Source organism: Pararge aegeria, chromosome 6 (assembly GCF_905163445.1).
Source record: "Pararge aegeria chromosome 6, ilParAegt1.1, whole genome shotgun sequence".
Lineage (NCBI taxonomy): Eukaryota > Metazoa > Arthropoda > Insecta > Lepidoptera > Nymphalidae > Pararge > Pararge aegeria.
The window spans coordinates 10,546,184-10,572,651 of NC_053185.1; the positions used below are offsets into that span (position 1 = coordinate 10,546,184).

The 26,468-nt window shown below is 36.4% G+C and overlaps 1 protein-coding gene across 1 annotated transcript in view; it reads right to left on the reverse strand.

The window, feature by feature from the left end:
- Positions 1–26,468, reverse strand: part of LOC120624378 (protein sidekick) — a 67,406-nt gene that overhangs the window by 14,878 nt on the left and 26,060 nt on the right. The window contains exons 2-17 of the mRNA XM_039890888.1: positions 17,484–17,579; positions 17,223–17,399; positions 16,820–17,045; positions 16,034–16,737; positions 12,560–12,679; positions 11,326–11,481; positions 10,547–10,673; positions 9,553–9,848; positions 8,479–8,664; positions 6,316–6,728; positions 5,372–5,594; positions 4,077–4,273; positions 2,214–2,423; positions 1,310–1,564; positions 468–696; positions 14–334 (exon numbers count right to left, since the gene is read on the reverse strand). Coding sequence (XP_039746822.1) covers positions 14–334; positions 468–696; positions 1,310–1,564; positions 2,214–2,423; positions 4,077–4,273; positions 5,372–5,594; positions 6,316–6,728; positions 8,479–8,664; positions 9,553–9,848; positions 10,547–10,673; positions 11,326–11,481; positions 12,560–12,679; positions 16,034–16,737; positions 16,820–17,045; positions 17,223–17,399; positions 17,484–17,579 — 3,936 coding nt within the window. The remainder of the gene's footprint in view (positions 1–13; positions 335–467; positions 697–1,309; positions 1,565–2,213; positions 2,424–4,076; positions 4,274–5,371; positions 5,595–6,315; positions 6,729–8,478; positions 8,665–9,552; positions 9,849–10,546; positions 10,674–11,325; positions 11,482–12,559; positions 12,680–16,033; positions 16,738–16,819; positions 17,046–17,222; positions 17,400–17,483; positions 17,580–26,468) is intronic.

Below are 26,468 nucleotides of genomic sequence, written 5' to 3' on the forward strand. Positions count from 1 at the left end.
ATTATGAACTTACTGTCTTCAAATGTCCTGACGGTAACAGGAGGATCACTGAGCACTCCATCTCCCAGCCTCGTATAGCCCAACACTTGTATTTGGTAGACGACATACTTCCTTAGCTCCGTCAATGTGACTGTATGGGTTTGATTCGAAGGTATCGGATGACATTCGACTTTTTTGTGTTCGGGTCTAGGTGGAGGAACCACGGCAGCAAAGCATACTTTGTAACCTTCGATAAGGCCATTCTGGTCTTGTACAGGAATATCACCCCATAGAACAACAACTGTAGTGGACGATGTAGCATTTGCAGAAACATTTATCGGACCACTTGACGGAACTGAAATGGAATAACACAGTTACGCATGTGAATATGTTTTCCTTGATAAAAAGTACCTTATGTTATGGAATTATTTTATGCAATACCTAGATTTTATTATGTCATTGTTAATCTTTAGAAAACTATACCGTACCTGCTTCGCGCGTCCTTTCTGTGGCCGTCGGACTTACAGCGGATGTACCAACTTCGTTGATAGCGGTCATGGTGATTTCATACACAGACCATTCCTCCAAGTTCGACAGCACATGCGAGTTTGCTGTGTGGTCTTCAATGATGCTGTGAAGCGTATCATTCGTTCCACTTCTCTTGTATGTTATATTGTAACCTTTCGGGTTACCATACCATTCGCTCTGCTGTAGCGGCTGTAATAAATAATTAAAAATAATTAATATACTACGACAATGCACACATCGCCAAGTAGCCCCAAAGTAAGAGTAGCTTAAGTTATGGGTACTAAGATGACTGATGAATAATTTTATGAATAATGTACATAAATACTTATAATATACAGGTAAACACCCACCCACAATATAGGACTCATAAAGCAGGGTCGCTGCCCACTGCGCCAATTGGCCGTCAAATGACGGATGAATTCCAAGGTTAAAGTACCTTGATGTGCATGCTAAAATGACTATTAATGAAATTAAGACAAGAATGAGTAATCATGACACATTATCTACTCAATAACTACTAAGGCTAACCCTGATAAGAGTTTATAATTTGAATTATGAACTCCCTAATTAATGCGTGTGTATGTATAGGTGTGCAATAATAAAGGATTTTACAATAAACAATCTTTAAAAGACTTATAGCTTGTGTAACTTAAAAGTTGAAATGTTTATAATATCTGAGGTTACCGCAGTATGCCACAGCCGTACCACTAAAGACCATTGTATGATCTAATATAAATCAAATAAACATGCTTTTGAGGTGCAGTATCGTTAATAGACGTCGGTTATACAGGGTGTTACTTACAATCCATCTGACTCGAAGATTGTTGGCACTGACAGCCCGAACTGTAACGTTTCTTGGTGGATGTCTTGGCGGAGCTTGGATGGTCTGGAACTCCTTGCAGGGATCTGATGGTGGGGATGAGCCGACGACGTTAGTTGCGATCAACCTCAACCGGTACGTTGTGAAAGGAATCAAGCCGGTCACGAGAATGGACTGAGCGTCAGGGGCGCTCACTTCGTAGATGGTCACCCATGAGGAGTTGCGTGCTGTCTGCGCCTGATTATGCAAAGAAGTATATTATTGTCAGATATCTACCAGGATGTCTAAAAATATGAAAAATACTAGCTTTTGCCCGCGGTTTAAAAGGACAACAACACATTTAATTTCGTGCACATTCGGCTGAACCACTGAACTAATCTAGAAGAAAAATGGCACGGATATTGCTTGCGCCTGGATGCACTTTGATGAACTGTTTGCACGGAATTAAAAAAAAAAATTGCAGAAAAATCGAAGAATCGATCAAAGATACCTTACATCCTGGAGGCAGCGTGACAAAAGATGCTTTTTGCATGGAAAAATACACAGTTCCCGATACAAACAAGTAAAAAGTGCTTTTTAATATAGCCTATGCCATTTATAATGTACGCTTATTTAAACAATACAACGAATATTAACCATTGGTAAAAAAATATTAATCGGTCAATATAACAAGAAGGCATCTAAGAAAGAAAATTTATCAAAAAAACTAAATTAAAATACAAAAATTAATAATAGAATGGCAAAATAAAAGTGTTAATAACACTTAAATGATAAGTAGAAATAACTAATCACGTTAAAGCAAAACTGTTGATTTAAAAGGTTTCCTACCAGCATTTCTGAAGACAAAGACTGCTATTAAATATGAAGTAATTTAAGAATTACGTACCTGCACAGTCCAAAGCGAGATGGAGGAATTGCCATCGAAGGCGGGCGTGAACTGCAACAGTACGGAATGCGCATCGATGTTTGAGAGGGCGAGGTTCCGAGGCGCGTGGGGCAGGACTGGCTCCACGCCAGACTGTATCGCTGCCGATCGCGGACTACCCTCGCCCACTCCTGTCAGCGCGCTCACCCAAAACTGATACTGCGTGCTAGCCTATTAGCACAGAAAACATAAAATATAGTGTTTTCGTTATAGTCCAAGCTGTTCAGTACAGAGCTCGTACAGAAAAGCACTACCGCCATGCTTATTTCCGTCACCAAGCAGGTTTACTGTGTTCCTGTCTAAAGGGTGTGGTTACCTGTATAATCATAGCCACATGAGTCTTAAAATCTTGGCCTCATGAACATGATGGTTCATGGAAACACGACGGAATTTTGTGTTCTTACCATGCCTGGTCAGGTGGTACTCAATTATTAATGAATAAAATAAACTAATCGTTAAATAACAATATATTTAATTATTGAAGATGTTTACAAAACTTTTGCATTCGTCGTGTTACTTTGCTTCATTGTATACGTACTATACTTACTGTCCTTATACTTTTTGATTGAACTGAACACGCTGTATAGACCTATACTTGATTGTTGTCATGGTACTAGACAGAATTTGTAAATCATTACCTTTTTAATTTTTATAAAAGTGGATACAAAGATTTTCTGGTTTTTCTAATGAATAAATAAACATATTGCCACTCCAACAAATGTCCAATGTTATTTGATCTAAACTATTCGTAACATAAATATCGTTACTATAAATACCAAGGATTATTATTTTAATTGATTACTTTTATTTGAATTGATGACTTCATCAAAGTAATATTAAATGAAATTTATAAAACTTTCAGTACATTCTATGAAATCTCACAATAAAAACGCTTATTTTGTTGTGAGAATCTCTCGATTGTTAAGAATTGACAGTATTATGGAAGAGCTAAAAAAAAACTTCCGTATGAACACTGCACGCGACGAGTGAAAGTTGTATTGATGTTACAAATGGGAGAGTTTTAGGTCACCAAGGTCAGCCGGTAAAAATGGAAAGATATAATATTTCATTGCCATAAATGCATGTTGTCCACCAAACCGCACTGGATCAGCGTGGTGGACTGCGGCCTTAACACTTGCCTATTGTGGGAGGAGACCCCCGGGCCTGTAGTGGGCCGGTAATGGGTGGTTATCATGAAATGTATGTTGGCGTATTCTATGTTACCCACCTAAATTTTGTAAATAATGTTTTTTTTTTCTCCATTAGGTTCTAGATTGCTCTGGTGCTACTAATAATTCCTGTTTTTTTTTGAACGGTATTTATCTTTCTTGGTTTCATACCAACATTTCATACATTGCGTGTTAACACACGCACTTGTCGGCTTACAGTTATAACTAATACACTCGTAGAGTTAGGTTGCAATTGCAAACACACAGTACTTTATTTTATTTTATTTTATAGTAATAATTGACATACCATGCGGATGGCCCACGAGGTGGGTTCAAAACCATAAACAAAGCAATACTACACGTCGTATAAAGTGCCGCTGTGTGTCCATCAACCCTCATGTACCGGAAAAAAACAATGCTTATAACAAAACAATGTCTTTGTCAAAACGGGTCTCCTATAAGGGTTCAAGACCATAAACAAAGCAATACTACGCAAGGCATGCTAACAACACGTCATATAAAGTGCCGCTGTGTGTCCATCAACCTTCATGTACCGGAAAAAAACAATGCTAATTGGCGGCAGAAATAAACATGGCGGTTGTACTTCAACGAACGAGCTCCGTCACAAAAAGCACTAGTAAAACTCTATTCTTACCTGCAAATGTTCCACCCGAATACTGGTATTACTGGGCGGTAGGACTTCTTCCTTGAACGTATCTGGGTTGTCCTTTATTTGATATTTTAATTTGTATCCTATCAGGACACCGTTTGATTTTTTCGGAGGTGACCAAGACACTCTCACTGCCCTATCTGATACGTCGTCGAACTGCAAATTTACGACCTCGTCGGGAACTGCAATATAAGTGTATGGATGGTATAGTAAACTCTTTATTTGGTTGAAAAGCTTCGAGCTCATAAAAGGTCTATTATTTCAATAAATAAAAAATAACATTTTATTCAACGGTGCTGGAAAGAGGTGCAGTGTGGTGACGGCAGATTTGAATACAGTTGTCACAACACATCCTCATGAACGGAGAACGGGGAGCTAATACTACCATCCACTGCGATGACAAACCAGTCTGCCCAGCGTGGTGATTATAGGCTAAACCTCCCTTTGGGAGAGGCCAGTTTATGTTATAGACTGTTGATGACGATGAATATTAAGAAAAACATTGCGAGGAAACCTGCATGCCTGAGACTTCTACCATAATGTTCTCAAAGGCGTATGAAAGCAACCAATCAACACTTGGCCAGTGTGGTGGGCTACGGCTTAGGCCCTTCACATTCTTATCCAAATTGTATAAGTTGTTTGTTTTACTTTTCTTTTTTTATGTACTTTTTGTGGTGTGCAATAAAGGTTTATCCATTCATTTATTCATTCATCCTTAGAGGAGACCCGTTGATTATATTCTGGGTATATCCCAGAATATAATCAACGGGTCTCCTATAAGGTTGCCTTTCTAGCGGTATTCTACAAGATACAATTCGGAGAGTTTGCTCAGTTGGTTAAACCATCTCCTTTCTACCATCGAACTGCGAGGCACCGAAAGAATAGCACCGTTACATTGTTGAAATACCATCAACACGTACTAAACGCTTTGCTTCGTCCTTTCTGATACCTGGAATGACGTCCCATATTCTGTCTTCCCCGATACCTATAATCTGGGTTCTTTAAAATCAAGAAGAAGAAGAAGAAATACTTTATTGCACACAAAGATCAGAATATACATAAAATATAGAATAAACAACAACAAGAATTGTAGGCATGCAAAGGCGGCCTTATTGCTGCAAGCAATCTCTTACAGGCAACCTCTGGCAGAAGGAAAATCAAGAGTGAATAGGTATCTTCTAGGCAAGCGCGCTCCATCTTAGGCTGCATAATCACTTACCATCAGGTGTGATGGCAGTCAAGCACTCGTTTATATATTAAAAAAAATATGTAAAACTTACTATCTTCTTTGGTTCTCACAAGTACAAAGTCAGTGCGGGGCCCATCGCCGGGCTCAGTGAAGCACAAAACCGAAATGTTGTATTCCGTAAACTTTTCCAGACCGCTTATGAAAGCCGTTTGTTCGGTTAATGGGTCCAAAAGATTAGGCGGCACGCTGACGATTCTCTGTTCAACACTTTCGTTAGTTGCCTCGTCCCATTTCCACGCTTGAATCTTGTAGCCCTGTTATAAAAATGTTTTTGAAAACAATTATTTAGTATACACTTTCGTTTATTGATGTAATATTGAACTTATTTTATTTAAAGGAGTTGTCCAATAAAGGTAACATTGCTTTGAGTATATTTGAGTAGAGTTTCTAAGAAAATTACTTCCGTTTATTTTAAATTTATTTGTTTAAGTTAAGTTTAAGTTAATTAAAAACCCGTGGGACTTCGTTATTCGGTAACCTTGACACTAATGTGCTTGTCTGGGGAATATAGTAACAGTGCAGATTTTCGGAGCTAAAAGCTGGTGAATTGACGGTGTAGAGAAAGGCATAAGGGTTTTGAAAGTCCAGAGTTGGAAGGAAACTGCTTCTGACCGCTTCCTTTGGTGAAATTTGATCGTTCAAGACAAGGTAAACCCAGAGCTATAGAAGTATGACAAGGTGAAGGGTATATTATAAGTTACTAGATGTTTCCCGCGACTTCGTCCGCGCTTGATTTGGGTTTTTAAAAATATTAACGAAGGCTAAATTATAAAAAATACCATTAAAATTTTGTCCAAAGACTTTTTGATTAAGTTATTGCATAGGGTTTGAAAAAAAATATTACGACCGATTCTCAAGTCTACAGAAAATTTATAAGAATCAGTTAAGTTTCGGAGGAATGTGTCCCCGAACACTATGAAATGATAATTTTATATTTAAGATTTAGCTGAGACTGCTATCACTTTCTCCACGTACCTGATTAATTCCGTTGATTTTCTGCGGATTGGGAGGCGTCCACCAAACTTGTATGGCAGTGGAGTTGGAGGCTTCACAGCGGACGCTGTCAGGTGGTGCTTCCGGCACGCCCTCTTTCGTTTTAATCGTATAACTATCCGAGAACACTCCAACACCTTTGTCGTTGTACGATGCGATTTGAACATTGTAATCCTTCCAGGTAATCAAATCTTGTATGAGATAATTCCTTTGGGCCTCGTTAGTGATATTTTGATATGTCCACGGACTATTGTCGTAGCCTTTTAAACGATATCGGATGACGTATCCGAGTATGTGCCCATTCCGATGTTCTTCTAAGGGCGGCTGCCATTGGGTGATTATTTCAGAAGATGAGCGCGCCGAGCCCATAAAACCCAAAGGCGGGCCAGACGGTGCTAAAACATTATTAAAGCCATGTAACTTATTTCATTTAAGCTTACAACGCACATAATTTGAAACCTGACGCGACTTAGATCACATAACGAGTCAGGTGCAACTTACGTGCCTTTTATTGTACTATCACTAAACTAAATAATAATAATTATAAATGTACCGATCTCATGCAATTTAAGTTTTTCTTGCAATGTCAACTAGTACAGGCGTAGCGTTTAGAGAATAAAAGAACATCATTAAAAATAATTTAAAGTAGCATTCGTGACATACATTTAGGCAGGCGTAGACCATGCAAACAAAACTGGGTACATGACTGCTCAGAATTTATGAGCGTTAGATACTAATTGACACTCGTACGTAACACAATAGGTAAACTTGATAGTGTAAATGTCCAATTTATCTGGTTACAGTATCTTTTCAGATAAAAGTATCTTTAATCTGTTTACTTTCATCGTATAAATAGTTATGTTAAAACATTTTCAGAAAGATAGTTCTACATTCACATCAACATAATTATGAGGTGATGGTGGTTACTATATGTCGTAAAGCTACGAGGGTTCAAAAAGCGCCTTGGGTATTTTTTGTTATCACCATCAAACTGACAATTAATGCTTAATTAAATGGAGTTAGAGTACTGCATACCCAAGCTTTTTTACAATTCATTATTATTTTTAATATATAGTTTTCTATTCATATTTTAATAGGACTTTTCTACGTTATATAAGCTTAGTTTAGCTTAGGTTGTATCATATTCAAGGAGGGTCTGCCTCGGTTGCGTTTGCGTAGTAAGAAGGGTTGGAAAACCGTTTCAGTTGGTTAGAGTACGTTAGAGTCCATAATGCAGTGGTATCCATGAGAATTTTCCCACTAGGAAAAATTGTTTATATCATATTTTAGAATAATAATATTTTTATCACTGTAGTCATGTACCCTATATGCAGATGAGTGATAAAAAAATAAACAAAGACGAGACATGAGGATTGTTTAATAATAAAGTAACAATTGGAAAGCGTAAAAAAATGCGGTCGTACAAAAAATAATTAATATTATACGATTTTAAGATACCCTGTGGTTTTACATATCTGCATACCTTGGCAGCATATAATGTCACTGGCTGCTTGATTACAAAAAGAAAATTATTGAATTGTGGTCTAAGAGCGGATAAAGTTATAGTTTAATAGAAAGTGTATTAAATAAGCTTGTATTAAATGCTTATCAAAAATGTACGTATTCTACTTCCCAAAATATGTTTTCATTATCTGGTGATACTTCATTTCGGTTCTTAATGCGTTTTATTACAGGAAACTTCTGTTATTAGTCTCAATTAAAATATTTTTGGCGGGAGTTTAAATGGTAAATTACCATCTAACAGAAGGTAATTTAAAAAAAGTTTATAAAACATGTTTTTAGCAAATAATATCGTAAATATACATAAGGTTACGTTAGGTTTCTTGAAGGTCTATCGGAAACCTATTTCCGGGATAAAAAGATAATTTTGCCTAGATCGTTTAAACTGTCAGTAGTATGGCATTGATGACTAAGTTTAAAGGAGAATTTGGTATACCTTCATCGATTTCAACTTCTAATACTAACAACAAACAGTAATCGTTGTGTCAAAATTCTTTACGATAACTTAAGTTGCTGAATTAATTATACGTAACGATCTAGATACACACTTTTGCATTCATAATGTTAGTTTTGATGAGGACACATATTATAATTATTATAATGTAAAGGATTTCGTGAACATACCTTCTTGTGGCAACGTTAAAACCTCTGTTGGATCTGATGGAGGTCCCTCTCCCACAGTGTTGACTGCTGATACTCGGAATTGATACGATGTTGCCGCTTTCAAGCTGGTCAGTAGCACCCAACGTTGAGTAGCCGACACGTTCATTGATTCCGTGACCCAGTTCAATAATGGATCGGGTGTTGGACCTAAAAAGTTAAAACACTAGAGTAAAATAGAAAACAAAATATTTGTGCACGGTCTATGAGAACCCCGTGCAGTTTATAAAGTTAACAAAGTTAACTTTGGTCTAATTAAAATATGCCAAATTTGTGGCAAACTTTGAAGTTTGGTACTCGGTCTTCCATATAAAATGACAGATTTACGCGAAGCGAAAATGACGTTACTTAAAAAACTTGTACAGAGGCTACAATTCTGTTATAAATGCGCGAAGTTTTCATTGGATAGTGAAGAGTTGTATTAAAGTCCTTCTCTAATATCTGATGGTTCACCGTTCCATAATTGGCATTGCTTTGGCATTGGCATAATCTAATTTCGTCTGTGATTACTGGCCCGTCCATTATACCAGAACATTACTGTCAACTGTCAAGTACATGCAAATCGCGGTACCTAAAGATATTTGAATTTATTATTGCTTAACACGCACATAACTTTTCTAAGTTATCTAGTAAGTAGCATTCAAGGTCATATTCATTTAGCCGCCTCGTACGACACCCGCGGGAAGATAAGGGGTAGTGATCTGCGGTCACCACACAGCTACGTTGGTGGACGGTGGTGGTGGTAAATTATAAACTACGACAATACACAAATCGCCATCCAACCCCAAAAAATAAGCGTAGCTTGTGTTAAGGGTACTAAGATGACTGATATTTTAATGAATAATATAAATAAATACTTATAATAATATACATATAAACACCCAGACACTGAAAACCATTCATTTTTATCACACAAACATTTTCCAGTTGTAGGAATTGACCCCGCTTTCCGAGGCATTGGACACAAAAAGCAGGGTCGCTGCTCACTGCGCCAATAGGCCGTCAATATTATGATGTGATAATGCAAAATGTACAAACCAAACTCGGGTACGATGCGCCGCTGCACTATATACTTCTGCACGGGCGAGTTGCCATCAAAGCCAGGGGTCCAAGAGACATTGACGGCACGCTGCGGGGTCGCGTCCACCCGCTCGGCGCGCACGTTGGTGGGGGAGAATGGCAGTTCTATGACGGAGAGTAGTGCGCGTCGCGTGTGGTTCCCACCCGGTGACGTCACCACGCACGTGTACTCGCCCGCGTCACTCGCGCGCACTGCTTGCACTTGCAGAGCCCCGTCACCCGACACCCATACGCGGGAGCCAGCTGTCATAGGCCTGAAATTTTTGCTTATCTTTATCTTCGTCTGATCTATTTTTTCTTACTTGTCTTATCATCATTATCACTTTAACCGAATGACGTCCACTGCTGTCTGCTATTTTGTAGGGAGTTCTAAAATCCACGGTCCGGGGCTGCTTGTTGTCGACCCCCCATTGCCACTTCAGTTTCGCGACTCGTTGAGCAATAATTTAACTGTAGTTCTTCTATCTTTGTATTAATTATTCGTAATTAATTGTTTCTTTCTATTTTAAAAACAATACCTCCCGTCGATTCACCACTCATTAGTTAAACTGGCGAACAATTTACCTTTTTTAAGAGACCGTTTTTCAGTTTTCAGTGATACAAGAGTGGGATACAATAAACTTAAATTGCTATAATTCGCAATAACCAGATTTAAAGTTAATTACTTTGCTTCGACAACCATTCAAAAGCGACATTTGAAATATGCCTGTTTGTAAAAAAATATGCATTATCGAATAAAAGCAGAATTAATAGTTTTATCGATGCCAAACATTTCATATTTCCATCAAATATTTTGTTGTAGATACAATTATTAAATAAACTTTCGATTTTCACCACAATTATGAGCTTGCCTGAATTTAAAAGCAAAAGTTAGAGAAGCGATGCGTAAAAATCATAAGCGTAAAGATATATCTTGATCTCAAGTCTTATGACTATTAAATATAGGTCTTACTGTTTGTTGTGAAACCAGTCTATGTTATACTTGACGTTCGGATCGCTGGATACTTTGCACTGCAATGTTGCGGTGTGCCCCAAAAGTACACGCGTGTCAACGGGCGGTGCGATTATTTGAGTCCGTACTGGGGAAAAACAATTATTAGGAAAAACTTTTTGTTCTGTTGCTAACTAAGAATACCACTTTTTCCGTCTATGTCGTCCCAACATAATTGTCATACTAACAGGAATGGGGCGCCAATTCTGTTGTATAAACCGCGCCATTAAAGAATAGATTTATATCAGGCTTAGCGGCGGGTAAGCCCTTAACTGCAATCCCACTTGATGGTAAGTGATGATGGAGTCAGAAATGATAACGGGCTAAGTCCAGTGGCTTACAATGCCTATCCTTAAGTATTTTATAACTCTATGCATGCCACTGGATGTAAGTTTATTGTTTAAATAAAATAAAGCAAAATCTAGCCTAGGGCTGGGTACGCTAGTATACAATAAAATAGAAATCTAGCCCCAAAGTAAGCTTAGCTTGTGTTATGGGTACTAATGTAGCTGTTGAATATGATTATGAATGTAATACACATAAGTACTTATAATATACAGATAAACACCCAGACACTGAAAAACAATCATGTTCGTCACACAAACATTTTCCAGTTGTGGGAATCGAACCCACGGCCTAGGAATCAGAGAGCAGGGTCGCTGCCACCTGCGCCAGTCGGCCGTCTAAATAATACGAATTACGGTAACAGCGAACAAAATAGACTGAACAATTCGGCTTACCGAGAATTGTAAGGTACGCCTCTCCGGACACATTGCCAGCGTCATTCGCACGGATGCAAGTGTATTTTCCACTATCCACTGTAGTCGTGCTGGTAATTAGCAAGTCCCCCTCCTCCAAGGCTTGTAATCGTCCGGATAAATTTATTATGAGAGAATCTGGAATTTTTGGAGCGATAAATTAGTTTTAGACCAAAACCCGCTGGAAACTTGCAAATGACTAGTGAGCTTTTAACTTTACGAGGAGTATGAATTTTAAGCGCATCTATTTCAAAATATCTCTTATTATGAACCATGTTTCATGCAAGTCAAATGATCAGCCATAGACTTTAATAGGTAATGTTATACAGTGTGTTTTTTTTTTGCAGTATTGCATTGGCAGCCTGTTTAATTATTTATAATCATCGTTATCAACGCATTTATCGACCCACCACCGGCCACGGGTCTCCTCCTTGAATGAGAATGGTTTAGGCAGTAATCCACGTCTACTAATTATAATTACGTTGAATTTTTTATAGTCTTTATCGTACTCGTTGAAGTTTTTAATTTCGGGCTGCCGTTGTAATATGGAAAATAACATTAACCCGTACAAATCTCCGAAAACAGAATGTAGCATTAAATTTACGGACCAAGTAGATGGCCCACCTGATGATAAATGGAAAACCGCTTATAAACAGAGCAACACTTCGCAGGGCGTGCTAGGAACGTTGAGCAAATTGCCGCTTTGTGTCCATCAACTTAAGGAGTACGTGGTAAGCGTCATGTGCCTACAATTACACTGACGACCTCACTCTTCAGACCGGAACACAGCAATACTGCTTAGCGGCATCCCCGGACAAGCTTTGTCGCAATAAGCTATATAACTACTGAGGGGGCGTTCATAAAATACGTGAGATATTTAAGGGGGGAGGAGGTCAAGTCAAATATCATCCAATCTTAAGTTTTGGGGTCTTGGCAAATATCACGCAATTTTCTGATTGAAACAAAAAAAATTATACTATTTTGGTCCATTGGTCTTTTTACAATAACAATCCAACGCGTTAACGTAAGAAACCCACATTTTAAAAAAACTCACGTGAGATTGGTGTTGAATAAAATCTCACGACATCTCACCAGGGGAGGAAGGAGGGACAGAAAATTAAAAAAAAACACCTCACGTAATTTATGGAAGCCCCCTAAAACTGCAGAAGTGGTATCGATAAAATGGAAAAATAACGATATAACGACTGTATCGTACCATTGAAGTACCAGGTAACGTTGGGTGTGGGGGCGCCGATAGCTCTGCACACGATGGTGGCGTCCTTTCCGTCGAGCACGGTGAGGTTTGCGGGCGCGCTCTGCATTATGGGCGGGGTCGCTACAAGCCACACACGCACTTAGTACGAGCGCTACATTGTACAGTGTGCACTACGCACTATGAGTGTAAAACAGTAAATCCTTTACTATTTACAACACGATTCAATAAGCAGTTAAAATCAAGGGACATTAATGCAAAAAAGTTTGAAAAGGCCTTTGACGTTAGACAAACATGCAGTTGCCGAGAATATATTAGGGGCTTACAATTAACAATCGTTATATAACGTCGGATTATTTATTCAGAACTATTATACTTGAAGACTTAGAGTCATAATCATCGTATCAACAAATTACCGGCCCACTGCAGTGCACGGATCTCCGCCCACAGGTGGAGATCCGTACTAAGGCCGTTGTCCACCACGCTGGCCCAGTGCGGATTGGTGGACTCTACATACATTTGAGAACATTGTAAAGAACTCTAAGGCATGCAGATTTTTTCAAGATGTTTTCCTTCACCGTTGATGGAAGTTAATTAAAACGCACGTAACTTAGGAAAGAAAGTTAGAGCTGCGTACTGGGATTCGGAAACCGCGGCCCCCTCTGAATTTAATCATGTCATTACATTATGATATGCTTATGGTAATAATAACATTATTTGTTAACTTAGGACATAGATAGGAGAATTCAAAACGCGCCTTGGGAAGAAGCCCGCAACAAACTTAGCCGGGGTCTTTTTTCGTCATCATTATATATTGAATCTTTTGAAACTGCAATGCTTATGAATCGCGTAGTTCTATGAATAATTTGTATGGTTAGTATTGAGTCAAAATGTGTATTTAAATATTTTAATGTTTACATCACACACATAATATATTTTATACACTATGTTATAGAATAAAAAAAAATACATGCAATGTAAATTGATAAATGATGCAAACTACACGAGAGGAACCGATTAGGGGGTTTTGAGTTTAATATAGGTTATTTTCGTACCCCTTTCGTACACAGGTCCATTTCATTACCACCAGCATGAGACATTAGCACCGGCATGAGACAAAAACTATATACCCCAATTATGTCCCCTGAAAAGGTATATACCTGTGTGTGTGTGTGTCCACCTGCTAAAGCGAGGAAACATGGAATAGGAGAAGTTTACCCCCGTTTATTATTACGCTTAATATATTATTTGGATTTTATTTCCACTTGTAAGCCAGTTTTTTAAGAGTTGATAAGAGATAATTGTCTCCCGCCCACGCTAGCCGTGCTGGCTGGATTACAACAGTTTTTTTAATTATTATACTTAATAATAATTAAAAAAACGTCACCACGTTTTTTTAATTACTATTAAGTATTTAACATTTTAAATTATGCGCAATTGCATACAGTATAATTATTGCTCTACTATCCTAAACACGAATTTAATGTAATAAGTTCAATTAACTTAAAATTAACCCACAACCATATATCCACAACGTATGATAAAAAAAAATGACGCATGCACAAAATATCGATTTTAGATAACAATCTGATAAGATTAATATCTAGGTACCAATCGCAAACACGAAAATATCACTACAGATAAAAATAAAAAAATATTCTTTTCAAACCATTTCGAATTACACCTAATAAGCAAAAACAACGCATAATACATAATTAAATTTTCTCATGCAGCTAAGCTACTTGATATGGTTTTGCAACTGTATATCGTAGTTAACATGACACCGTAGTGTATTTGTGTGTCGTATACTTAAATATAAGTATTGTTTAGCCGATAGATTGAAAAAAGGTCTTGAAGAAAGCTTCACCGTGTGAAATATATTCTGTTTTTTTAAATAATACTAGCGGTAGCTCGCGATTTGTACCGCGTTTGTTAGGTATTTCGCTGTAACGAGGAAAGTCGACGAAACGGGATTCTCGATAAAAATTCCCCTAGTTCCTCCCTGGATAATGTGTGTAAAAAGTCCAGTGTAAATATGTTGCTATCATTTCATTTACTTGAAAAGCTAAATACTTTAGAAAATCTAACATTCTTGAATGACAAGTACACTTGTTTTACTGCAATGTTCAGAGGACTCAAAGACATTTGTCCTCTGACCATGAGAAAAAAAGTTATATGAAAGAAGAAAGAAAGAGAAGAGCTGACGTAATCTATTTTGAAGATTTCATGCCAAAAATAATTAAATATCTCAGTTTTGGATGAATACGAATCGTCCATCTTGTGAAATTTTATATGTAAAATCGGTCTTATTTACATCTGTCCCTATCGCACTCTCCGGAGGAATACAGGCTCAGCGCGATAGTAAACAGACGCGACAGACGAGACAATTTTTTTTTCAAATACCTATACCATAAATTTGTCCTAGCTATACAATCGTCTTAAGACATGCATAGGTCAAAAAGTTTATCTTTTATACGTAACCCGGACTTTTCGGAATAAAACGTATGTTTTGTCCATCTCTAGGATGTAAAGTACGAGTATATATTTGCCAAATTCTATCAAGAGCCATTTGTACGTTTGTCAAAACGAATACGTAGATTGATATTTTGAAATACTGAAAAATTAAATTAACGAAGCCCATGATAATTTCTAGTATTTGAATTCCCTATACATTTAATATTGATATTTTGGTTACTAACGAAATAAAAGCATTGTAATCCAATAAGTCGATGAACAACAAATTTATATTTGTTATTCTTTCAAATATAATTAGACGTTATTAAAAACCAAACTAATTCAAAATAACTAACTATAAAATTTAAAACATTAGATAAATCTGAAATAAAAATACAAAAATTTGTGTCGATGATGTGATTGGTATTAAAGACAAAAAAAATTAAGCAAACACACAGGTGGTGTGAGATCAAATACGCTCAACAGTGCATAAATAACACCAATATATAAGTCGCTTACTGCCGGTATCAAATTTGAAAGTTTTTGCCTTTTTATCTGTGGTCCTCATTCTTATTAACTTCATGTGACTGCGCGGAAGGCGTATATTTTCCTTTGCTGTTTAATAGTGTAAATAATTAGCAATTTATAATGGTTCCCCAATTGTTCTGTAGTACACTAATCTCTAAACGAAACTAAATTGTCAGATATAAATTCAAAATGTCAATTTGAATTTCGAAACTGGTAGGATTTGAAACTGTATCTGTCTTTCACGGCTGGCATTACTTTAAGCCATGCTAATTTAGTTTAGTTCAGAGATTTATATGTTACCGAATTTGCACCAATATTTATCTTAAGGCGTTCGCACACCATATCGACTCAACACCGGATCGATTCTTTTTATAGAAAAGTGAGGTTTATATCCTGTGACATATAGCGTGTACAAAAATATTAATTTTTTTATGTTATAGTCGATATGAAGTGCTAAGACCACAATAGGTACCTCCTAATTATGTCAGAACTTACTTTTTATTTTCAACCAGGTGTATATAGAGGACTCTCCAGCATCGTTGCTTGAAATACATTGGTATATACCCATATCTTCCATCTTCAAGTTACTGATAACGAGTGACCTATCAACTTCCACTCTGTATCTTCCGCCGCCGTCGTCAACATCAGCGTTATCGGAGTCCTCAGCATCGGCCCCGACGCTTGCAATCTTTCGTGCATCTTTATACCATGTTATACTGGGCATCGGCATTCCTTGCACATTGCATTCTAAAACGATCGTATTACCAAACTCGCCAAACGTTTCTGATTTTAAGTTAGATATCATCACTGGTTTCTCGAACACAGTGACCTTCGCTGAAGCAGTTACAGTAGCAAAACCACCAGACTTTAATCTCGCTTGACATGTATACTGTCCAGTATGATTTGAAGTAGCTGATATAAGACTCAATGTTCGATTCCACTGATCGTTTAAGTCGTATGTAATTCCTGCTAAGTCGATTAATACACCGTCTTTGAACCACAGCGTTTCAAGTTCATGAAGTGGTCTTGCGTTTGCGATACAGTAAATATTTGTATATTCTTGACCTTTTATTATTTTTGTGTCTTGTGGCTTTATGATTATTTCTGGTGCTATTTCTGTGTTGTCGTCACCGACAACATCCAACCTAATGTATGGACTATTTTCCACCTTCCCTAACTGGGTATTTATTGCTCTCGCTCTAAAGAAATTGAAATATATTAAATAGATAAAATTACAAAACTCTTTTAAATTTATTTTGTAAACAAAAATGATTCAGTCACCTGTAGGCTCTTTGGTCGTCTTGAGAAGCGCATAGAATTACTAATTGGTGTTTATCAGTTATTGCGTATTTCTGGTCATATCGTAAAACACCGTTTACAGTATTTTCCTCTTGCCAAATTACCGATGGTGGTGGTTCCGAATCTATGTGTGGAAAATCTAGAATAGCTGATCTACCAGATTCAACCTTCACTACCTTTTCAACAGCGTTTTCAAAAACTCCCATATCTATAAATATAATATGGTAATAATTTCTATTTTTTGTCAATAAACTTAAATATTTTACATGCTAGATGTACAGTATCCTACAACACTTTGAGAATAAAAAAATCCTCTCTCTTTAATCAGATATATTTTATAACTAAAAAAAACAAATTTCATTGGTGAATGGTTTTAGAAACTCACAAGCGACGACGATATTGTTTTTCTCACTGAAGATTGCGCCAACATCATTCTTTGCAATACACTGATAGGCCCCTGCATCTTGGCGCTGTGTATTGTGGATTTTGAAAAATAATTCAGATGAATATTCGCCTAAAGGAACACCGTTTTTGAGCCATCTATACAATGGCTGCGGGATTCCTAAAAACAATCATAAACCATTGAGTAAAGTATATTCCATACGAATAGTTATGGGTAAGTTACAGTGAAAATTTATGTATGTACCTATTGCCGAACACTGCAATATTTTTGTCGTGCCTTCTCTGACTATGCTATTGGAGGATGAAGGCTGCATTGTAAACCGCGGCGGCTGCATTTGACCTGGAATGAAATATGCTATTAATCCTTACTAATATTATAAATATGAAAGTGTGTTTGTTTCTCCTAATCTAACCTAACCAAGCAACCATTCAACTTGATTTTTGGCAGAGTTTGTTGAAAGGACAGAGAGAAACATAGGACGGAGAGGAAACTTTTTATTTCGGGAAAAATAAAAGGTTTCCATGGGATTTGTAAAAAACCGAAATAAAGGCAGACGACGGACAGGGAACTGCTAGTATAAAATTTAAAGCTTGATTTATGTAAGGGAACTATATAGGTATTCTAAATTCAGCTAGTTTATATTGATTTAATATGGCATTGTAGTTCCATTGTTCTAGCATGGTGAAATATCGAATAAATTGTCGCCTCCTATTTTTTAGATTTCCTTTGCACTTCTACTTAAACAGAAATTGCGTAGTCAAAAAGCCTCCATGTTAACCTATACCTTTAATTTAGTATTTATTATTAATGTTATCAGTAAATAAAGTTGTATGGTTGTATAGCCAACATTCCTGGAGTATGATGTTTTCATCGTTAACACAGCGAGTGAATCACCGTGGACCGTAAGAAAAGAGTAAGAATGCAATCAATTAGGAGTCCTCGCCTTCAATTCACTCGATCTGACCGAACGTTGACCGAGTTCTTGTAATCAATTACAGGAAATGAGGCTTTACTTAGAAGTGCTTTCATAACTTACTATATAGTTACTAAACATAAAAATGGTCCAGTGCGAGTCGTTTTTACCCGGCTAAGTTTGTTGTGGGCTCTTCTTAGACCAGGGCGCGTTTGGGACCCTCGTAGCTTTAGATTTAAGTTGGCGAACGAAGTTATCACCATCACGTTACAATTATGTATGAACGCTTCATAAGTGCCTGTGATAGGCCTACATGAAAAAAGAAATTTTGAATTTGAATTTTTGAATTTTTTATAACTTGTACTATAGGTTTCACACAAATATGTTTATTTTTGGAACACACAAAATTTTTAAGATTTTAAATTTGAATAAATGTATTTCAGTATGTCCGTAATACATATAAATAAAATAAACTTTCGGTAGCGAATTCCTAAGATATGCGTAGATGTAATTTAGCTTAGGCTGAGATTAAATGGGGAGGTATGTATTTTTTAACCGACTTAAAAAGCAGGTTCGCTTGGGTGAGCGGGAGGCTTTCGCCGTGGCTGGTTACTACCATGCTGACAAAGATGTTCCCCAAACGATTTATAATTCCGGTACGATGTCGTGTGTAAAGCAATTTTGGCCTAGGGGTATGGATTATAACTGCCGTGCCCCTAACGAGTCTTAAACTGCATGGTATTAAGTTCAATCATCACTTACACCCAGGGAGATTGCAGTCTTGGTCGAACTTGTAGTTGAATAAAAAAAAACACTAATAAATGATAGTGATACTAGATTTTAATTTATCATGATAATCCATTACCGTGCCTTAAGGTTATAGGAATAGAGTATATATATATATATATTATATTGGTACAACGACTATAGGTATATTGTCATTGGGGACAGTATCTAATACACTTGACAGGCACTTAATGTTATGAAAGAAACTAATCTAAAACTTATCGATTCTATCCTCTATACCCCATTCTACTCGGCATACCTGTACCTATTATATTAGAGTTCCGGTATACTCAATAAGAAACGAAACCTAAAATATAATTCATGTGGGACCAGCATGTTTCAAAGGTATTTTTCTCCGAAACGTTTGTTTTTTTCGTCGTGAATATTCTTTGCAAATTTTTATTTTATTATTTATGAGAGGTTGCTCGAAGAGATTGCTTGCAGCAATAAGACCGCCTTTGAGGCCTAGAATTCTTGTTCTTTTGTTTATTCTTTATTTTATGTATATTTTGAAGTTTGTGTGCAATAAAATATTGATCTTCTTCTTCTTATGTGTTTTCTATAATTATAAAGCTGGATGTAGTACAACTTCCTTATATTTAATAACAAAAGGTGGCCCTAGTTCTACAAACGGATAAGTTGCTTACCAACCATATAATCGGAAACTGTGAAATACTTATTATTGAGAAGTTCCGGTGACCATCAGCTGTTGACGTCATAATCAAATGATTTTTGAGAGCAATAGCAAGACTACAAATACGCTTAAATTTGCAATAATATCTTAAAAGTTGCCTCCTGTAATGTATAATTCCTTTTTTTTTATTAAAATATTCGTTTCACTTTACTACTACACTTAATGAGGCAAGTAGATCCTAGCTTCTATCACATAATGTAAAACACGCTGGCCTACTCTTTTTAGTCAGTCCCTAGGGCTGAAAAGGGTTCGCCCGTGTCCTGACAATTTGTCAGGCTCTGCCCCGTAATCTGGTAATAAAACACCATAATTGTATTTAATGGATACTAGGTATATATCGTTATCCAAAGCCTTTCAATAGACGAATGCTCGTATGGTGTAAATCAGTATAGAAAAGTATGTTGTGTAAAACTAAAGGCACAGGTCGCGCCACGAAGAAGTCTTTTGAACAGTTTTTATGTTGGTAGAGGTTTAGGACTTTGGTTTTTTGGTTTAAAATTCAAATTAACATCAACTCCTAGAACGCGACTCGTTTCTTCTCACGAAAAATAGACAGGGGAAAACAAAGTTGACTGCCAGTGCTAACTTCGCTAGACCAAAGGGGCACCCAAGAAGTTAGGCTTACTACTAACTGAAATTTTGAAGTTCGGTATATTTGAAGGCGGCACGGACGATTTAGGTCGATAATATTATGTTGTAATAAAAATACGGCTATCACCGTTTCATTGTAACGCTGTGTGTAGATTTAGAAGATAAAGGAAGCGGTTTGTATGGAGCGCGTAATTTGTTTGGTTTTTACGTGCTATTGATTGACTGCAGTAAATCCGGCCCAGATACCGAGTAGCAACACGTGTAACTGTGGTTACATGATAGGAAATGAGTCTTTGTAGCCGTTTTTCCTAAGAGAATTAGCTATTGTTGATGAACAAAGTAACAGTTGAAATAAGTAAACTTGTGCAGTTGAGCTCTAGATAAAACCGCAAAACATTCTAGTTAAGAGTTCCTACTTATGCGAAACATAGGTATATAAACGATTTTCAAAAAGCGAAGGTTCTCAATCAAATTTTATTCAAACAAACACTTAATTTATTAAATATTACCGTACGTGGTCGACGTACCGGACGTTAATATGTGTGTTTATGCAATGACGTAGTACCTATATGAAAAATATTTTAGTTATAAGTAGATACATAATTTGATAAATATCTGCCAACCGGAAATCAACCCATGTTTACTTTATGTTAGTCCCGCGAATCGACAAAGGCCGCGGGCGAGTAGCTTGCTTAATTATGTAATAATATTGTAATAATACAAAAGCATTTTCGTTTGTCACTTTCATTAAATGTTAGAGTACGTAAAGCGTAGATATGTTAATTTTAACCTTTACTTTGTTTTCTGAGTACTTTTGTTAAAACAATTGGAAATGCTGGAAATAGTTATCAGTTTTAAAACGTATGAGGAAGGTCTTTATTGGGATCATGTTTTTTTTTAACTATGGAAAACAAAACATTCATTGTATACAGTGCAGTGATGTCACAATATGGTTTTATGCTTTGCGGATAATTATCATCGTTGATAAAAGCGATAAGATATCTGCTTACTGAACCAACATAACTACAAATAGATGTGATTACACTAACCTACTTAAAATGAAGCCATAAGTACTATTGGCGGCAATTTTTGCTGCTTACCGTTATACGTATGTATATTGAAGCTATTCAATAAACAGATTATTAACGAAGCCGATTGGTTAAACCAATTTTATAATTAGAGATTTTTCATTTCTAATAGCTCAGTACGTATATTTTATACCTACTTTTGTGCTCTCAATGTTTGTGAGTTTTCTGGTCTAATTTGCGTGAAACATATTTTATTCGACAGCTATATCTACTTACATAATTAGGTAGGTAGAACAGAGCAACTTGGCATAGAGCGGTGTACGGTCTTACATGTGTCGTGGCTGACTCTAGCAACTTTACCTTTAACTATATAAAGTTATTTCCATTCTCCTTAATTGCTTGAATACAGCAATCAATCATCACAATTATTTTTCGTCGAAATTTAATTTCACTTCTACACAGTATAATTTATTTTAAAATAGATTTAAACATCCATATAATCCATGCTATCCAATTTTCTTTTAAGTTATAAACGTCTTGAATTCAGTTATCAAGATTGGTAATATTCCAACTTACGAAAACGTTTTGTTGTTTAGTTATTATGTGTTTTTAAAATACTGGTCAGTTATTATTCTGCTTTATTTATGTATTCCGCAGTGGAGAGTTCCGTACTAAAAAGGTTTTACGTCGACCCTACCATCCATTAAAAAAAAAGTGTAGATTTCCAGAAATAATGTCCATTTTTCGTATTTTTATCCACTTTACAGGATCACATTTTAGTGAGCGGGTCCGTCAATTGTTTAACGATCTTATTGGGGGGAATAACACCAATTTCCTCAATCTGGGCTGCGAAATTCTCGACAGATCACTACAGTACAGTAGCTCACGAGTTTCGGACCTCTCCGGGAATCGAACCAGGAGCACGGTATCCGTAGTTGACATGCCCACTGATAAACCAACGAGTTTAGGCCTGTAGCTGTGTTCCTATTGCTTTTTTTTCAAAAACTCCGAAATAAGGTCGTAGTGAAAACTTCGTATAATTAATGGTATATGCTCATAACGGTAGGTACTAATTTGTGATCGTGGCCATTTTTCAATCGCGTGTTTCCATGCTTCTATACAATCAGTCGTAGCTACTGCAGGGGGTTTGTAGTTGTAGGTTTTATTTATCGCAGGTCATTATCGTACACACTCGACGTTAAAACTGTTAAAATACCCTGTTTAAAATTGGACTAAATATGTTAAAGTTTGAGTAAAGATTTTTCGGATTTATCTACCTACTTACGAAGGAGGAAGGAGATTACCATGAACCACTAAGCTTGAGTTGTTTTTTTTTTTAGTTTTTGTAGTTTACAACTCTACAAAATGATTTTTAACCTAGAAGCCAATAGTTTTTTTTTTTCTGAGCAATTTAGCGATGACTTTCGCATACGTCGAACTCTGTCATTAATTATATCAGAGAAAAATTTTAGCTCGACTGTAATTTGATCAAAATCTGACAAAGAAAGATGATAAACAATTATTCTTTTTTTTAGGATAGTAAAATAATTCTTGACAAAAAAAGACTTTAACAACTAAAAAGCATTTGCATAGTAATTTTCTGTATTTAACTTGGCAACCACTCAAAAAGATTGTAGAAAATATTAATTTCTCGCTTTTTAATTGTTAAACAAAGTCGGTTATTTTTGTCAAAAAAAATGTTTCACCCTTTTAAGTGGGTAGGTTTGCAATTATATCTAAGTAATATTAGCCAAATGTCAACTGCTCATAACCTTCTACAAAATATCCCCGATGCCGGATTAATGAAATTAAGGTGTTCTCCCGGCACTTCACCATCAGGTCCTTTATTGTGAAGAGCATAAATTGCTTACCTAAAAAAGTATATATAATAATTCTAATTTAAAAATACTCGAATCGCTATGTGTGCCCATAATTTTTTCAGGGTACCTCCTATATCTTCACCAAATTAAAATGGGACCACCTCTGAGGTGTGACATACCAAACAAAAAAAGAATCATCAAAATCGGGAGTATAATTTGTCGGAGTTGTCCGTTTGTCAAGTTAACACTAATTTGAAACAACTATATAATTAGGTATGGATTACTGAAGTCTTTACCTACTAAAATATATTATGTATCGCTATAAAAAGATACTTAAAGTCCTTTCAATATATAATTTCATGCTAAAATTCCCACTCGTCTACTGATCATCAAAGTCTATAAGGGTGCTTCCCGTTGACCTACAATATTAAAAATTTTGCACGAGTGACGGAATAAATCCTCAATTAAATTTCTGTGTGAAGTTACTTATACTTAATACGAGCCAATTATGTATGACAGAATTACTGTGACTATCATGCGTCTATAAAATATAGTTTGTTTGACAAACTATGGAATCTTTTCTCAAAAAAACTTATAATGCAACCTAAGTATAATTTATCAATGGACTAGGTACAATTGTTCCCGGTCACTTGCCTGTGCCCCATTTACGCGGTGTCTTGAAGTAGATAAGTAGAATATAATTTTTATTAAATAATCGCTTTTTGTAAGCATAATTTTGTTTCATTTGTTTTTGTGTATTATAGTTTGTTTGTTTGAAGACTGTAACACAATAAAATATTGGATAGAAGCAGGCGTAACTTTGTGAAAATCCATGATATATTATTGAAATTAACCGGAGCATCCTCAGGAAATGTTGACTTTACAATGAATAATTGTGAAGTCAACATCTCCTGAAGATGCTCCGGTTTCGGAGCGAAACTAGCGTAGAGGGTATACTGCCGAAGATCTGTTTCGTGTGGAGTACAAGGATTGGAGAAATTATAACTTACGCGACACAGATTCCCCTGCTTTTCGCGGAGTACAGCAAATTAAGTTTTATTTTATACACACACAATACACAATAAAGTTATTAAAAATATTTAGGTTTATATATTGGTGGGCATTATTTAATGCCTGTAGGCATTTTCTACCGGTCTAATTTTAGTTGTACAGTGGCAGGGTTATAATAAATGTGCGTAGATAAAGATGACGTGAAAAGAAAAAAATACCAAAACACTGAGGTTGTTACGTTTAAAAGTTAATATAACATATTCATCATCATCATATCAACCCATAACCGGCCAACTACATGACACGATGCTGGCCCAGTGCGGATTGTAGTAGTGATGTATATATAACTATATACATATTAGTGCATATAATTTAGGAAATTAAACTTTTATTTAAAAAATGTTAGATGTTATGATTCTAGGTATTAACAATACTATTTCGTAACAAAACTATATTGCTCTTAATAAATAGAAAGTTTATTATAGTATTAAAAATAGACAATACCTTAAATAAAAACTCAACTTTTTACTTAATGTGTTTAACAGTCTTTGTATAGATGTTCCAGGATTACAAAATTTTATATCAAATTTTGCAACTGTATTGTGCGAATGCACACACATATTGTTACAAAAAAATATATATTTATACGACTTGTTTACGTAGCCGTAACCAACTAAATTCTACGGCTAAAATTCGGAGCTTAAATAGCTTTCGTATCAATATTTGATAGCGATTGAATTTGGTAGCTATCCACCTGAACGCCGTTCACCCTTCTAACAGGAGGCTTTGGCAACACGCCAATGTCCAAGTCGGCTCTCTCGACAAACTGTTAAAGTATTTAAGTCCCAGTTCCATTGTCTAAGTTTCAATCAAAGGCGTCTTCGCTTTGTCGCTACGTAAAATAGTCACCGCGCTTTACTAAGGTGAATGGATGTGTATTACATGGCATTACTGAGATTAGGCGTTGATAATAAATAAGTAAAGTCACAATGTATCTTCTAGCTTAATTGGGTGTGAGTTAAACGCATTCCTTTATTTATCATATTAAAAACAAAATCATATTTAAGTACATATACATATATATATATATATTTATTTATTTTATAGTATTAATTGACGGATCAAGCAAGTGGCCTATCTGATGGTAAGTGGATAGCCATCGCCAATACAACACTTTGGGTGCGCATGCTGGGAAGACATCCTACAAAGTCATGTGCACCAATTTAATGCGTAGGTGCCAAGCCTCGAGTGCCTGTAACCACACCGGCAAACACGCCCTTCAGACCGGAACACAGAAAACCTACTTGGCGATAGCACTTTCCCGGGCGAGCTCGGTCACGAAAAGCTCTAAATATACTTCCAAAATCAAGAGCCTCAACGTAACCTTATCTTAGACATTGCTACTTGTTTCAATCTTCAGGTTTTATTTATATGACAACGGTATGTATGCATTTGTTACTGACGATCCCCTAAAGTTCTTCCGCGTACATATTCAGATAACTTTCTTTCGCTTTCCTACACAAAATATCCTAGACCAACGCGCCGTGTGCCCGCCTGCGTGTGCTACCAAATGCAAAAAAGATTATTTTATTCGTACTAATGTCTCTTAAGTTTATCGCGTTCTTACTAAATAACTCTCATCCAATATTTAACACCTTTGGGGGGAGAATTTATAAGTCTTAAACACGTGTTATCTTCATCGATATCCTGTATCAGTCCACTAATGAACTTAAGGCCTCTCCCAACGGGAGGGTTCGACTTCGATCTCCACACACCAGGGCAGACATTATGGTGATCGTAGTATATAGTAATTGTAGCACAGAGTACGGGGAACCCCGTTGTCCATTATATTCCCTAAGTCGCCTCTTACGACACCCGCAGGAAGAGGAGGGATGATGACAACTGTATTCTTATCCTCTGACACCACACGGCACAAAAGCATATCCCTATCCCTATCCCTACTTAACTTATAACTTATTAACTTATAATATTATAAATGTGAATTTAAGTTTGTTTGTTACGCTTTCACGCAAAAACTACTTAACCGATCCTCATGAAACTTTGTACTCTTGGAAGTGTTAGAAGTAATATAGGATATTTTTTATCCCAACATTAAGCTCGGTTCCTTTGGGAGAGGGGATGAAAGTGTTTGACTATTTTACACCATAATTCCGACAAATTATAACCGATTTAAATAATTATCTTAATTTTACCCAAACTTTGTGTAGATCTGATGAATGAGGTTGGAGATAGAGGACAGAACTCCACCGCGCAAACCCCTCATTTAAGGCTTAGCGATGCTGAATAATTTAATTTATTTTAGAACTACTATTAAATTGCATGCCACATCAAAAAACAAAATCAAACGCAGACGCAGAGATATAC